Below are 17,033 nucleotides of genomic sequence, written 5' to 3' on the forward strand. Positions count from 1 at the left end.
ACAGATAAAGGACCTCCTCCATGTCAAATTATTCTTACATTCCCAGATACAGGGCCTCCTTGTCATACGATTGGGCAGCACGGTGGCGTAGTGGTTAACTCTTGCCTTGCAACCCAGCTTCCCCAGTCCGAATCCCAGCCAGGGCACTATCTGCACGGAGTTGTATGTTCTCCCTGTGTCTGCGTGGGTGTTCCCTGGGTACTCGGTTTTCCTCCCACATCCCAAAATCATACAGATAAATTAACTGGCTTACCCCCAAATTGGCCCTAGACTACAATACATACATTACCCGATACATGCATAGACATATGACTATGGTAGGGATTAGATTATGAGCCCCTCTGACAGTTAAGTGACGAGTCAATCTACTCTTTACAGAGCTGCTGAAGATGTTGGCGCTATATACCGTAAATACAAATAATAATAATAGTGCTTACTCCTTCAAATACATGATGACCGACATGTAAAGGCAATATAGCTAGCATTATTGTTGACAGTGTGTAGAATGTAGTCTCTCAACCTCACACTTTTATTATTTCTTGATGCGGCAAGAAAGTATCTTTCCAGTCTTTACTTTGATTTTGGTTTGATTTTAGGCATAGGTTCTGGGTGAAATTTCAAGAAGCAGGCCCTGTCTCGACATTTTCACAGCTATAAGATGGATGCATCACTTGGCATATTTTCTGATTCTTTAGGTCTGCCATGTCTGTGGAGAAGGAAGTGGAGGTGCTCAGAAAGAGGGTGCGTCAGTTGGAGAATGAGCTCCAAAGCCTTCAGGAAACATCGGCCCAGAATGACTTACAAGAAGGAAGGAAGTCTGGGAAAGGAAGCAAGCAGCGTCCACAGCGGCCTTTCGACTTCTCAGCCCACCCAAAGCAACACGTGGCTCTGCGTATGGCGTACCTGGGCTGGAATTATCAGGGCTTTGCCAGTCAGGAGAACACAAGTAATACAGTAGAGGAAGTTGTCTTTAATGCTCTCACCAAGACCCGACTAGTGGAAAACCGGCAGACGTCAAATTACCACCGCTGCGGAAGGACCGACCGTGGCGTCAGTGCCCTGGGACAGGTGAGAGGGAAGGGTACACTGCAGGGCGAGGGGTCGTTTACTGGTGGCGACTCCAGAACACACCAGGAATATAAATATTTTAAAATTAAATTCGATTTGTTGCACAAACTTTTTTATTTTTTTTTTATTTTTTCAGTTTATGTATAGAAATACAGTGATGGGAAAAACTATTTGCCTCCTTCCTGATTTCTTATTCTTTTGCATGTTTGTCACACTTAAATGTTTCTGCTCATCAAAATCCGTTAACTATTAGTCAAAGATAACATAATTGAACACAAAATGCAGTTTCAAATGATGGTTTTTATTATTTAGTGAGAGAAAAAAACTCAAAACCTACATGGCCCCGTGTGAAAAAGAAATTGCCCCCTGAACCTAATAACTGGTTGGGCCACCCTTAGCAGCAATAACTGCAATCAAGCGTTTGCGATAACTTGCAACGAGTCTTTTACAGCGCTCTGGAGGAATTTTGGCCCACTCATCTTTGCAGAATTGTTGTAATTCAGCTTTATTTGAGGGTTTTCTAGCATGAACCGCCTTTTTAAGGTCATGCCACAACATCTCAATAGGATTCAGGTCAGGACTTTGACTAGGCCACTCCAAAGTCGTCTTTTTGTTTTTCTTCAGCCATTCAGAGGTGGATTTGCTGGTGTGTTTTGGGTCATTGTCCTGCTGCAGCACCCAAGATCGCTTCAGCTTGAGTTGACGAACAGATGGCCGGACATTCTCCTTCAGGATTTTTTGGTAGACAGTAGAATTCATGGTTCCATCTATCACAGCAAGCCTTCCAGGTCCTGAAGCAGCAAAACAACCCCAGACCATCACACTACCACCACCGTATTGTAACGATCGGTGTAGCACAGAGAGGATCTGATTACCGGTGATCTGCAGTATCACTGGGAATACAGATATATACCAGATTACAGATGATCTGCAGTATCACCGATAATCCGATATGCAAACTAACCTCTGGACACCTGAGTGGAGTGTTTGGTGCAAACAGTAATAATGAGAGGACTGGCCTCAGAGCAGTAAGGAGTACTGCCCAATTCCTTCTGGACTCTCACGGAGGGAGGAGTCAGGCTGAGAGAAGGAACGACAGAACGAGAGTGACACTCAAGTAGGAGTGTCACTATCAGGACTGGGAACCGCCTCTAACAGTAAGGTCGGTTCTCGAGGTTGGACAAGCCAGGTCGTAAACACACGGACAGACAAAGTACAGATTCAGAAGGCAGAGGCGAAGTCTAAGGTACAGGCGAGGTTCGGCAACAGGGTATCAGAAATATCGAGGTACAAAATCAGAAGGCAGATGCAGAGTCTAAGAACGAGCCGGGGTTCGGCAACAGAGTATCAGAATGACAAAGTACAGGATCAGAGTTCAGGAGAATGGTCAGACAGGCAGAAGGTCATAACAGATAATCACAATCAAACTAGTACTTTAAACTATCAACAAATCTAGCTAAGTGTAGGATTACAGCTCCAGCTGGTCCCGGCACACTTTCGGATCTGACTCAGGTCTGCGTGCTACCACGTAGTGATCGCAATGCCAGACAACCAGCAACTGAGCAGCCAGCAGCATATATACCAGAACACTCTCCAGGCCCCTCCCTAAGTGCTGGACCAATGAGAGGTGTAAAAATTGTCAGCTGACCAGCCTGGTCAGCTGACTCACTTCTGGCTGTTTTATAAGCTCTGCCTCTGTGCGCGCGCGCGTCACTTTGAATCCTGGTGGACTATCAGTCCCAGCCACACCAGTACTGTCTTGCAATGTATCCAGCGAACCGAGCGTGGGAGCCGCCGCACCGCTCACTACACCAGCGGCGGCTTCCCCACGCTCAGCCCCCTTGTCAGGGACACTGCCATGCGGCAAGTTCACCGCCTCCAATGCGGATTCCGCCGCTCTGCCTATGCGGCGTTTTTTCCGCGTTGTGACGCCATGCTGGACGCGGAACCAGCCGCCTCACCCTGAGAAACGGTGGCTTTTCCGCGTTTCTTCACACATATTTTACTGTTGGTATGATGTTCTTTTGCTGAAATGCTGTGTTACTTCTACGCCAGATGTAACGGGACACGCACCTTCCAAAAAGTTAAAATTTTGTCTCGTCGGTCCACAAGGTATTTTCCCCAAAGTCTTGGCAATCATTGAGATGTTTTTTAGCAAAATTGAGACAAGCCTTAATGTTCTTTTTGCTTAAAAGTGGTTTGCGCCTTGGATATCTGCCATGCAGGCCGTTTTTGCCCAGTCTCTTACTTATGGTGGAATCGTGAACATTGACCTTAATTGAGGCAAGTGAGGCCTGCAGTTCTTTAGATGTTGTCCTGGGGTCTTTTATGGCCTCTCGGATGAGCTTTCTCTGCGCTCTTGGGGTAATTTTGGTCGGCCGGCCACTCCTGGGAAGGTTCATCACTGTTCCATGTTTTTGCCATTTGTGGATAATGGCTCTCACTGTGGTTCGCTGGAGTCCCAAAGCTTTAGAAATGGCTTTATAACCTTTACCAGACTGATAGATCTCAATTACTTTTGTTCTCATTTGTTCCTGAATTTCTTTGGATCTTGGCATGATGTCTAGCTTTTGAGGTGCTTTTGGTCTACTTCTCTGTGTCAGATAGCTTCTATTTAAGTGATTTCTTGATTGAAACAGGTGTGGCAGTAATCGGGCCTGGGGGTGACTACAGAAATTGAACTCATGGGTGATAAACCACAGTTAAGTTATTTTTTTAACAAGGGGGGCAATCACTTTTTCACCCAGGGCCATGTAGATTTGGATTTTTTTTTCTCACTAAATAATAAAAAACATCATTTAAAACTGCATTTTGTGTTAAATTATGTTATCTTTGACTAATAGTTAACGTTTTTTGATGAGCAGAAACATTTAAGTGTGACAAACATGCAAAAGAATAAGAAATCGGGAAGGGGGCAAATAGTTTTTCACATCACTGTAACTAGTGGCAGATTTTATTTCAGCCAGACATCTTTCTCTTTTCCAGAAGGCTGTCAGGGCCTCTGTTGAAGTCAGCACTGGTCTTTATCAGAGCATCCTACAAGGGTGAATTGGCCACTTCCACTAGTGAACAGAGGACTACTTTTCTACCAGTGGTCAACAGGTTGCTGCTCCTGGGGCTACCCTTACCTGTAATGGGGATCAGAAATGGTGCTTGGTAGAGCAGATTGTGGATGAAAGCTAGAATTATAGCTGGTAGAGCATAGTCTGGGTGGATCAGGTCATCTTGGCACCTAATCTGTGCTACGCTGTGCCTGACTCAAAGACCGTAATGTTAATACAGCTGAGGCGGCACAGGGGGCTTTCTCAAGAGCCATAGCTGGAAACCGTATTCCGTATCTCCCCCGAGTTGCTACAGCTCAGACGGGGAATCGTTTTTATTGTGGGCCCCAGAGTTTCAGCGATAGCAGGGTAAGATGTCTTTCAGCTCACCCTGCGCCCAACTGAACAACCAGGGCTGTGGAGTCGAGGAGTCGGAGCAATTTTGGGTACCAGGAGTCGGTGGTTTCATAAACTGAGGAGTTGGATGATTTATGTACTCCACAGCCCTGTGAACAACGATGGGATGACACATATGCCTGTTGGGACAGACAGGAGCAGAGAACCGAGGAAACCGGGCTAATGACTGGCAGATGGAGTTTTGTGCACACAAGGGATGTGTGTAAATTAAACAGCTCTGAATGTAGTCTGAAGACTATTTATATACCCTGACGTACTAAGAGTTCCATGGCCACGCTTTCTGGCCAAGGATACAAGTGAAAGGCCCGCACATGCATTCACTGGGGCTTTGCCAGGGGAGTTGCTAGAGTCAGGAGGCTGTGGCATCCTGGAGAACAAAAGACACCCAGGACAGGAACTTGGTGGGTGTGGGAGCTTGAGTATTTGAGTGCACGACCCGGAGTGAGCCAGTGAGTATGAAAGATGTTTCATCACTCTTTTTTGCAGAGCAATTTCTTCAGTTGTAATAGCTCAAGGAGACTTCAAAGCATTTGATGAAACACTAGCTAAGTACTAGGAAGACTGCAGAGTACTGACCCAACACGATTGTGCCCAACAAGATTGTGGGAAGCCTTTTTATTTTATTTTATTTTATTTGCTACAGTAACAAGCTTTTCTCAAAAAGCAGATAACAAACTTCCTAGTTCAGATAAGAAAAGGACACTATAGTCAGAATGTAGTTGAATCACCCCCAATCCACTTTGAACCAGCAGAAATATTTTTTTCCCCATATCATATTTCTCCTTAATCTTTATTTTAGTTCTGCTCTGTACATGTAAGTCAAATGCTAATGTTCAGCTATCTGCATTCCTTCTAAACAGAATAATTTGCCTCCCTCTCAGGTAATCTCGCTGGACCTGCGCTCTGCTGCTGAAGGGAAGCCGGAGGTGCGGTATGCACAGATGTTGAACCGAGTGCTCCCACCTGACATCAGAGTGCTGGCCTGGGCTGCTGTTCCCTCCTCCTTCAGTGCCCGCTTCAGCTGCCGCTCCCGCACATACCGCTATTTATTCCCGCGGGCTCAGCTTGATATTGAAGCCATGGATCAAGCTGCCCGCATGCTTGAAGGAACTCATGATTTCAGGAACATCTGCAAGATGGATGTGGCCAATGGGGTGGTGAACTTTGTCCGCACTGTGCTCAGCGCAAGAGTGGAACCAGTGCCAGAGCTCCCAGCAGATGGCAGTCCTTTTCAGCTCTACCATCTGGAGATTACAGGCCTTGCCTTCCTGTATCACCAGGTCCGATGCATCATGGGAATTCTGTTTTTGATTGGTCAGGGCAAAGAGAAACCTGAAGTTATAAAAGACCTTCTGGATGTGAAGAGTAATCCATGCAAGCCTCAGTACAAGTAAGAAGGGGGGACACAGACAAGAAAAGGGTAAGATTTAGCAAGGAGGGGTACATGGAGCAGGAAGGGGTGTGAGGTAGTGAGAAAAGGTGAATGGTTCATGGAATGGGGAGATACAGTGAGGTGGTTATAAAGGCCAGGCAGTGGTGGTATGGAGCGAGGAGGGGTACACAGGCCAGGCTGTGGTGGTATGGAGCGAGGAGGGGTACACAGGCCAGGCAGTGGTGGGATGGAGCGAGGAGTGGTACACGGGCCAGGCTGTGGTGGTATGGAGCGAGGAGGGGTACACAGGCCAGGCAGTGGTGGGATGGAGCGAGGAGGGGTACACGGGCCAGGCAGTGGTGGGATGGAGCGAGGAGGGGTACACGGGCCAGGCTGTGGTGGTATGGAGCGAGGAGGGGTACACATGCCAGGCAGTGGTGGGATGGAGCGAGGAGGGGTACACGGGCCAGGCAGTGGTGGGATGGAGCGAGGAGGGGTACACGGGCCAGGCTGTGGTGGTATGGAGCGAGGAGGGGTACACGGGCCAGGCAGTGGTGGGATGGAGCGAGGAGGGGTACACGGGCCAGGCAGTGGTGGGATGGAGCGAGGAGGGGTACACAGGCCAGGCAGTGGTGGGATGGAGCGAGGACGGATACACAGGCCAGGCAGTGGTGGGATGGAGCGAGGAGGTGTACACGGGCCAGGCAGTGGTGGGTTGGAGCGAGGAGGGATACACAGGCCGGGCAGTGGTGGGATGAAGCGAGGAGGGGTACACGGGCCAGGCTGTGGTTGGATGAAGCGAGGAGGGATACACAGGCCAGGCAGTGGTGGGATGGAGCGAGGAGGGGTACACAGGCCAGGCTGTGGTGGTATGGAGCGAGGAGGGGTACACGGGCCAGGCAGTGGTGGGTTGGAGCGAGGAGGGGTACACGGGCCAGGCAGTGGTGGATTGAAGCGAGGAGGGGTACACGGGCCAGGCTGTGGTGGGATGGAGCGAGGAGGGGTACACGGGCCAGGCAGTGGTGGGTTGGAGCGAGGAGGGGTACACGGGCCAGGCAGTGGTGGGTTGAAGCGAGGAGGGGTACATGGGCCAGGCTGTGGTTGGATGAAGCGAGGAGGGATACACGGGCCAGGCAGTGGTGGGTTGGAGCGAGGAGGGGTACACAGGCGAGGCAGTGGTGGGTTGAAGCGAGGAGGGATACACAGGCAAGGCAGTGGTGGGTTGGAGCGAGGAGGTGTACACGGGCCAGGCAGTGGTGGGTTGGAGCGAGGAGGGGTACATGGACCAGGCTGTAGTTGGATGAAGCGAGGAGGGGTACACAGGCGAGGCAGTGGTGGGATGTTGCATTAAGGGGTACATAGATTGGAGTGGGGGGGGGGGGGGGTAGGTGGAGGTGTTGAGGTATTGTGGGGATGCAGCTTCCACTTATGTTTGGGGGAGGGCTGTTACCTCTGGCCTTGTTCTAGGATGGTAGGGGAGAGGTAGGGCATGTGATCTTGTTTCTTGCAGAATAGTAGGGGGAGGTGTGTCTGACCTTGATCCAGGATAGTCAGGGAGGTGTGTGACCTCTGACGCTTACTTCTAATGGTAGGAGGATAGTGGGTGTTTTCGGATGGTGATGGGAGGGGTGTGACCTCTGACTTTGTGTGTTGCAGTATGGCTGTGGAGTTTCCGCTGGTGCTGTATGACTGCCAGTTTGATGACGTGCATTGGGTCAGTGAATGGGATGACCACAGTGTGGTCGTATCTCACCTGCAGCGTCTCTGGACTCAGGAGTCAGTGAAGACCGAAATCCTGCGGATGGCGCTGCATTGTCTGGACTCCATGCCGATCACCACAAATTCAGGTAAACTTTTTTTTTTTTTTTTTTTTACCCCCATCCCCCCTGTCCACATGCACATTTCTCAGCCAGGAATCCCTTAAGCCTCATACACACGAGGCACCGTTGTTGCTGTTGCTAGCACACAGGAGCCGTGTGCGCAATGCGCAACAGCTTGGGGACAGCTCCACCTGAGCGACAGCTGGCTACACTTCGCTGCCCAATAGGCAGAGACGCGGCGGAAGCTGTCGCCGACAGTTTCGTCCCCCCGGCCGGAAGCTCCCTGCTGGCTGTAGGTCGCTAGTCCGCATACACACGCAGTACGCGAGGCGGACTAGCGACAGTTGCTGAGACAGAAGTTGCCGGCAATTGAACTTTTCAATCGCACGGCAACTGCTGTCTCCGGCGACAGTTCGGGGTGCGCGCCTCATACACACGGGGCAACTGTCGCCCAGACATGCGCGTGCCATGTGTTTGTGGCGACAGTTGTGCCCCGTTACTCTCGATTGCAAGATAATCATTACTATTTCTGCAGTATGCCAGTCATGCTTTGTAGCCGCCTAGGAAGGGGCAGAAAACAGTATTAATTTCTCTGCTGTGGTCACCCTGCACTGTGCTCTCTCCCCACCGTCCTCTCCCTGTTGTGCTCTGTAGTCACCCTGCACTGTGCTCTTTCCACTGTCCTCTCCCTGTTGTGCTCTGTGGTCACCCTGCATTGTGCTTTTTCCTCTCTGTCCTCCCCTGCTGTGCTCTGTAATCACCCTGCACTGTAGCCTCTCTTTGCTACCCTCTCATGCAGTGTACTCTCTATTCTGTGCCCTCTCTGTTCTGTGTTTTATAGTCGCCCTGCACTGTACTCTCTTCTTAGGCCTGGTGCACACCAAAAAACGCTAGCAGATCCGCAAAATGCTAGCAGATTTTGAAACGCTTTTTCTTATTTTTCTGTAGCGTTTCAGCTAGCATTTTGCGGTTTTGTGAAGCGTTTTTGGTGTAGTAGATTTCATGTATTGTTACAGTAAAGCTGTTACTGAACAGCTACCGTAACAAAAAACGCCTGGCAAACCGCTCTGAAGTGCTGTTTTCCCAGTACGTCAGCTCAGACAGCACCCCTCATTAGACTTGTCTCCCTCCAACACACGGACAGGAATCTGCAAAAGATCTAAATTTGCATAATAGGCGGCCCCCAGTATATAAGGCATTAGTCATCAATTACCTTCGGTTTTTATCCATAAAGACAGCATTCCTCTTAGCAATCACAACCGCAAGAAGATTGGGAGAATTGCAGGCCCTATCTATTAAAGAACCGTATTGTGTGGTCTCAGAGGATAGGATAACCCTACGATTGGACATTGCATTTCTGCCTAAGGTTGTATCTAAATTTCACAGATCACAAGAATTGTTCATTCCTTCCTTTTGTGATAATCCAGTGAATGAGAAAGAAAGGACGCTTCATTGTTTAGATGTTCGGAGATGCTTGCTCCATTACCTGGAAAGGACTAAATCCTGGAGGAAGACCGAGGCAATGTTTGTAATCTTTTCGGGGAAATCCAGAGGAAGTAAAGCTTCCAAACCGACACTTGCAAGATGAATCAAACAAGCGATTACTGAAGCTTACCAAATACAGGGCAGACAGCTGTCCTTCCCAGTAAAAGCACATTCCACAAGAGCTGTATCAACTTCATGGGCAGAGAGGGCAGGAGCCTCGATAGAACAGATATGCAGGGCAGCAACCTGGTCCAGCCAGAACACGTTCGTGAAGCCCTATAGACTTAATGTTTTGGCTAATTCTCACCTATCCTTTGGCAGAAAAGTTCTGCAGGCTGTAGTCCCTCCCTGAAATTATATATCGTGTATATCGTCTCACGAGGGGTGCTGTCTGAGCTGACGTACTGGGAAAGACCAAATTACTTACGGTAACGTCTTTTCCAGTAGTCGCGAAGACAGCACCCCTACAACCCACCCTGGGTAAAAAAAAAAAAAGAATTTGGATTAAAGATTATATGAGCATTATTACTGTGTCCGTGTCTTTTGTATAGAACTGAAGGTAATTGATGTCTAATGCCTTATATACTGGGGGCCGCCTATTATGCAAATTTAGATCTTTTGCAGATTCCTGTCCGTGTGTTGGAGGGAGACAAGTCTCATGAGGGGTGCTGTCTTCGCGACTACTGGAAAAGACGTTACCGTAAGTAATTTGGTCTTTTCAGAGCGGTTTGCGGTTTTCCTATACTTAACATTGAGGCAGAAACGCATCCGCAATCCAAAATCTGCAGCAGCCCGGGAGTATGCGTTTCTGCAAAACGCCTCCCGCTCTGGTGTGCACCAGCCCATTGAAATACATTACCCTAGCGGATCCGCACCCGCAAGCGTATCGCAAACCGCAGCCGAACCGCTCTGGTGTGCACTAGGCCTTAGTGTGGGTATACCAGCCAGAGTGGTGGTCCTATTAACCCTTTCAACAGCCAATTTATTAAGAGGCTTGCAAGTGCTCCAGCCCAACTTATTATAAAACTTTTTTTGTTACATTTCCTTGCTACTAATTAGTACTACCGTAATGTGTATTTATGGCCACTTGTCCCTAGGGGGTAGTGTGAGGCAATAAGAGAGGACTTCTGCTTTCAGTTTCTATATCCTCTGCTAGCAGAGAGACATCAAAGCATTCCAAGAAATAACAGCACACAGAGTTCTGCTGACTGAAGTCAAGAGCAGTGCACTTATCTCAAGAGATAATTCCTTTGAAGCTGCTAATGGGTTAATGGTCCAGTCTGAAAGCTCCTTTCTCTCTTCCTCTTACCTGCAGTAATTTCAGCTCTCTTTACAGGGCAGCAGCAAGTGGACCAACCTCAGAGGCCGCCCGCCATCGTCAGCCATAGTAGTGGCCTTGTGGAAGGGGTCAGTGCTCGTACATACACCCCACTGATGAAGAGGCAAGTGTGTCAGGGGCTGGCGGAGAGAGTCCAGCACTATGTTAAGAGAGGACGACTAATAACTACCCCTGAGGGTGATGTGCGACAGAACATAGGGCGGAACCCACAGGAAGGGAGGGAATTGGAGGTTGCACACAAACCTATCAGCAGGAAAGAAGAGTTAGAAAGTGAATCCCAGGAGCAGGAAATCACAGACGATTCCACGCAGCCTAATGCCAAGAGAGTGTGTGTGAGTAGCGTGGGGGAGGAACCAGCATAGCCAGAAGTCTTTCATGGAAACGGACACTGGCTCCTGGCTGGTCCAACTCGCTATGCAACTTTCATCGGGAGCTTCTTACACTGGTAAACCATCATTGGGAGGAGTAGGTGTCCTTGAGATGTATTTTATGTAATAAACAGATGTACAGTATAATGTTCTACAGTCTTTATTATGTGGGTGTGTAAATATAAATCTATATCAATTAATTCTGAACTATACCAGAAAATTCTAAAAGACCATGTCAAGACATCTCTCTGAATTGAATCTCAAAAGACAATGGGTCATGCAGCAAGACAATCACCCCAAACACACAGGTCGTTCTACCAAAGAACGGTTAGACATCTCTGTCCAACCCAACTCCAGTGCTCAAGGGACGAGGCCCTCACCCATTTTTGGCACAACTCAAAGGTGTGGTTCATCAAGCAGGACACCTCTCCATTTCTCTGTTCATCCTAAACACTGGCATGGATATGTCCCTTGAAGACTGGAGACCTGTGGGTTAGAGAAAAGCAAAGTCAATCTTTTGGAATGGCCAAGTTAAAGAGACCCTGTACTGAAAAAAGTCCCCTGGGGGGTACTTGCCTCGGTTGGGGGAAGCCTTAGGGTCCCAATGAGGCTTCCCCACCCCTGTAGCTGCAGGCAATTTAGCGCTGGTTCCCCCGAAGTCTCCTGCAAGCCTGGCTCGACAAGCCTGACAAGGCTTGATATATTTGTCTTCCCTGGCTCCAGCGAGGACGCTGTTGCGGCTCTCAGCACGGAAATAGCCGATCTCTGTCAGGTCCGCTCTACTACGCAGGCGCAGGAGACATGCACCTGCGGAGTAGAGCAGCACGACAGCGATCCGCTATTTCCGCCTATCTCTGAGCGGAGAGCGGATATACTGCGCAAATATTGACATTCCCGCTGTTCGGAGGGGCACAGCGAGACCTCGATAGGATCTGGAGGCTTCCCCCACCTGAGGTGTGTACCCCCCAGGGGAACTTTTTTTTTTTTTTTTTTTTTGATTACAGGTTCTCTTTAAAGTCTTTATTAGTGATGGTCATGTCTAGGAGAATCAATTTAGTCAAGTGATAGATATACAAGTGTATGGTTGGCCAGTCATGATCATGTACTAAAGCAGGATGTGATTGCAGCAAATCGGAGCTTCTCCATGAGTTCCCCTAGCCTTGACCATCAATAGACCGTATGTTAAACCAATTGAAATGCTGTGCAAATATGTAAGCCTGGCTGTACACATTCCCCAATCAATTCCTTGCAGATTCAATCACTTTGATTTAATCTATTACACCAACATATCAATCAGTTGGTTGACCTAACCAGTCCCCCATCAGATGCTAGGTCTGTAACCTGAAGTTTGCTCTTTCTGCCTATAAACACTTACTTGCAGCCAGTGGTGTGTCACTTCTTCATTTGCAATTGTCCAGTTTGGTAATGTGATGAGCTTTTGGAGGCAAGGCATTAGTTTCTGAGGACATTGTTACTGATGTGAATACACCATGGACGTTTTTACCTTCAGTACCTACCAGAAAAAGGCCAAGTAAGGACTGGTAATAGTCATGGATGCCCAAGACTCATTGATATGTTTGGGGAGGAGCCTGTGCAGAACGATCCCACAGAAGAGTCCTCAATGCTGAAAAACTTAGAGAGCCTGAGGATGGCTCAAAAAATGAAAAAAAAAAAAAAAAAAAAAAAAGGTAGGCTACCTGATCTGCGGGTCTGAGCAGATCAGGTAGCCACAAAACCTGCCACTGCCTAGGAGGCGGGGTCAAGGAGAGCATTCCCCTGGTGGGTGTTTGAACAAGGAATTCCTCTCCCCTGTGTTTACCTCCGAGTTGGCGACAAATCTTGTTGCTAATCTCAGGGGCAGGGGTTCTCTTAAAACCTGTTAATACACACCCAATTTTCATTGGCCAATGACTGGCCGATTGTATCACCTCCCTGTAGTATCGGGGCCAACAGATTTTGAATACTATGAACAGATTGTGGATGTTAACCTTCATACTACATGGAGATGGTAAAATTGGCAAATCTAAATCGGATGTGTGTACCAGGCATTAATGCTTGTGTAATACAAGACCTTAGGGCTAGTGATGTGAGCTTAGTGCTTTTTCGTGTCTTACCTTCAACATGGGCAATACAGTATAGTGGTGTGAACAGATGATCAGAGAGATGCAAATAATTCTGGCTTGCATGCAAATTCAATGCATCTTGGAATTAGGCCATTCAGAGTCGACAGGAAGGTGATTTGATTGGCCCAATTTTAAGCTGCATAGTATTTGCTTGCTAGAAGCATTAGCATAACACTAATGTGTGGCCTGCTTTCAAGTTGATCCTTGTAATGGGAGCTAGGACCACGTCTCAGCCACAGCCCTTAGGCCTCTTTCAGATGCATGACTGAACTGTGTGCTTGCTGAGCAGTTCAGTCTCCTGTCTGCCTGCTGCCAGTGCAATTTTAATGCTGCTGAATTGTAGCACCACACCATGGCGGTACAGGGTGGCAGAGGACCGCAACACGTGAGTCTGAGCGCCGCTGCCACAGCCATGCTAAGGTCTCTCCACGGTCGGGGCTGCCTGGCTGGTGCAGGAGAGCAGCTGACAGGCAGTGAATTCCCTGCTTTATGGTTGTCTGTGTGAAATGAGCCTAAAGGCTCATACACACATCAGACTATAGTCTTTGGAAACTGAAAGATCACAGACCAATCTTACCACCCTTCATGTAGTATGAGAGCCATACTCTACACAGTCTTTTCTATGGAGCTAAACTCCCCATCAGAAAAACATCTTTGCAAGATGCTGCACACACAGATGCTGTACAGACACAAAAGATCAGTATCTGCAAAAGATCTGTTTCTGCCAAAAATCCATTCCTGCAAATTGCAATGATAGTCTATGAGATCTGCAGATCATCATACACACATGATTTAACTGACATTTATCTGCAGATCAAGCAATCATCTGCAGATCTGAAAATCCATCCTGGTGGATCTGATCTGCAGATGAATGTCAGTTAAATCATGTGTGTATGATGATCTGCAGATCTCATAGACTATCATTGCAATTTGCAGGAATGGATTTTTGGCAGGAACAGATCTTTTGCAGATACTGGTCTTTTGTGTCTGTACAGCATCTGTGTGTGCAGCATCTCGCAAAGATTTTTTTCTGATGTGGAGTTCAGCTCCATAGAAAAGACTGTGTAGAGTATGGCTCTCATACTACATGAAGGGTGGTAAGATTGGTCTGTGATCTTTCATTTTCCAAAGACTATAGTCTGAGGTGTGTATGTGGCCTAAGCTAGGTACACACATCAGATAAAAGGCAAGATCACAGACCAATTTTACCCCCTTCCATGTAGTATGAAAGCATACCTACACAGTCTATTCTATTGAGTTGAACTCCCCATCAGATAAAAATCTTTGCAAAATGATGTACACAAAGATGCTGTACACATGCAAAAGGTCAGTATCTACAAAAGATCACTTCCTGCACAAAATCAGTTTCTGCAAATTGCATTCACAGTCTATCTGCAGATCTCATACAAACCTTGTTAAACGGACATTCATCTGCAGATCAGACAACCATCTGAAGATCCATCCTAGTGAATCTGATCTGCAAATGATCGTCTTTTGAAGTGTACCAGAGATGATATACCCTCATGTATTTTACCATATATACCAGTGGGATCATTAGAGAAAACACCTACCCTACTCTTTCATCCTTCACTGCTCAGCCTGCTTGTTATCAGCCCTGATAAAATCCCCGACTGAGCATTCAGTCCGGCTTTGCTCAGGAATCATTATAACTGAGTCTGTCTTCTCTGATGTCTTTTCAAGCCCAAGCCTGCCCCCAGCGCTCTGTGATGCTGTGAATATACAGAACAGGAAAGCAGAGGCTGCTTTCCTGTTCTGTATATTCACAGCATCACAGAGCGCTGTTATGATAAGGAAGGAGCTATGCCTGTGTCTGCTAATGTAAGGGTATATTGAAAAATGTTTTTTTTTTTAAATCTATATTTGTTAGTCATAAGAGGTTTTTAGAAATGATAATTTCAATTTGCACACAGCCCACTAAATAATATGCTTTTCTGATGAACTGTATTTTGCATGGAGTTTTAGTAAAAAAAACCAAGCCCACAAAAAACTGCACACCAGAGTGGCGAAAATGCCAGGTATAGTATTTCTTTTGTAAAATCTATCGGGGATATGTTTATTTTGTGCCAAAGCGTTCATCTCTGGTTTCTTTTAAACAAGGTGTGTATGAGTTCCTGGGGAGGTGAATAAAGCTAATGGAAGAGATCCGAATCGGTAATGGTTGTGGAAAGTACTCAGGCAGCCTATGGAAGTACTCAGGGATCCAAGTACTTACAAAGGCTGCCTGAGGAGTGCTGAACACCCAGCCAGTCGTCTAACTTCAGCGTGGGAAGGACTGAGGACCAAGAAGGTTCTATTGTATCCAGAGCCATCCCTATTTATTTAAAATGAACCTTAAGTCAGGGGAAAAAATTAGTGTAACTCGCCTGGGGCTTCCCTCAGCCCCCTGCAGCTGATCGGTGCCCTCGCAGCCCCGCTCCGATGATCCTGAACCCGCCGGCGGCTACTTCTGGTTTCGCCGTCACCGGCCGACAGGCTGGGAACGCGAGTGATTCTTCTTGTTCCCAGCCACAATAGCCCCCCTATACTGTGCTATTGCGGCCTTCCTTGCCGCAATAGCAGCATAGGGGGTGCTATTGTGGCTGGGAACAAGAAGAATCACTCGCGTTCCCAGCCTGTCGGCCGGTGACTGCGAAACCAGAAGTAGCCGCCGGCGGGTCCAGGAGGTATCGGAGCGGGGCTGCGAGGGCACCGATCAGCTGCAGGGGGCTGAGGGAAGCCCCAGGCGAGTTACACTAATTTTTTTTCCCTGACTTAAGGTTCACTTTAACCAGAATTGGGTTTCCTGACTTTAGGTTTGAAGGTGCCCACAAATGATACAATATTTTTGTATAATCTTACAAAATCTATATAGTAGAAGGTTACATTTGAGTAAATATACTTTGAGTGGATATTTTAGGCAGTCCCTCATATTACACAGAAATGGTGAGATTGTACAAAAAAAAAAATCATATCCTTAGTGGGCACCTTAATGCAGCAAAGTCCCTAGTATACAGCAGCAGCTGAGATAGCCTGAAGCCATGTGATTGCCGGTTGGAACAGGTGTTCCGACGAAATAACCTACCCTTTGAATTAGCCTACATTCCCTATCAAATGTATATAGCAGGAGGGTTAGGGGAGGGGATAGTAAAGGCTATGGGATGTAGGTTACTTCGACGGTGTAGGTTAGATTGTTGGAGCACCGGCCCAAAAAGCACAAACCTCTCCAGTGCAGGATAAAATCCTGAGCCTCCAGTGACGTCTTGTAGCTCCTAGTGTCTTTCCGACGTAGTCTATATACGGCTCCCAGTCGATAGTAGCTACAGGACATCGCTCAAGGCTCGGTATTTTATGGCCGGGGGTCTACCGGTAAACCTCCCCTAAAAGCAGTCCCATCATCCCCTCGGTCACGTCGGGTACTTGAGACTTCCAGTTGCCTGAGTTCAGGATAATGGGAACTTTGCTGTACTACAAGAACTGGAGTAGCTGAGAATGTTTTTCTAGCCTTGAGTTTTGAATCGCCAAAATTGCCCATTGTGATGACAAGTCGCTCCTTGTACACTTGCAGATGATAGCAAACTTAGAGTCCTGTGCCCACTGCCACTGGGCTGCCTGGCACACCCTCAAAGAATTTTCCATTTAATATCTTGTGCCACAGGGTTGGTACCAAGAGGAGAGGCTAAGTAAGTAGTGATGTCACTGCTGTGGTGGTGCCACTATGGAAATCAATTAAATGCAATTCATTAATGCAGAATTAGGCAAATGTATGCAACTTTAAAATGAACCAATCAAATCCCATCTCCATAGATTTATTTTCGAGATGAATACGTTTCTTTTAAAATTCTACATCAACTAGAAATATTAACATCTCATCGCCACACCTAGTCGCCCCTGTGGTGCTATTCGCTGTTTGACAGCCTGCGGTAAACTTCAGCAGCTCCGTCCCTGATTGGCTCCTGTTTATTTCCAGCGACGGGGTTATTTCCTCTCTTGTTGCCTAGTA

General features: G+C 47.5%; 1 protein-coding gene and 1 long non-coding RNA gene across 2 annotated transcripts in view; one reads left to right on the forward strand and one right to left on the reverse strand.

The window, feature by feature from the left end:
* PUS3 (pseudouridine synthase 3) overlaps positions 1–11,057 on the forward strand; it is an 11,919-nt gene extending 862 nt beyond the window's left edge. The window contains exons 2-5 of the mRNA XM_068244136.1: positions 696–1,068; positions 5,408–5,916; positions 7,555–7,745; positions 10,540–11,057. Coding sequence (XP_068100237.1) covers positions 703–1,068; positions 5,408–5,916; positions 7,555–7,745; positions 10,540–10,904 — 1,431 coding nt within the window. The 5' untranslated portion in view covers positions 696–702 and the 3' untranslated portion in view covers positions 10,905–11,057. The remainder of the gene's footprint in view (positions 1–695; positions 1,069–5,407; positions 5,917–7,554; positions 7,746–10,539) is intronic.
* LOC137524369 (uncharacterized) lies at positions 11,055–17,031 on the reverse strand. The gene is made up of 2 exons (XR_011022662.1): positions 16,912–17,031; positions 11,055–11,396 (listed from the first exon to the last, which is right to left on the reverse strand). It is a non-coding gene; the product is annotated as an uncharacterized lncRNA (long non-coding RNA).
* Between the last annotated feature and the right edge of the window lie 2 nt (positions 17,032–17,033).

This window comes from Hyperolius riggenbachi, chromosome 7 (genome assembly GCF_040937935.1).
Source record: "Hyperolius riggenbachi isolate aHypRig1 chromosome 7, aHypRig1.pri, whole genome shotgun sequence".
In the NCBI taxonomy this organism is placed as follows: Eukaryota; Metazoa; Chordata; class Amphibia; order Anura; family Hyperoliidae; genus Hyperolius; species Hyperolius riggenbachi.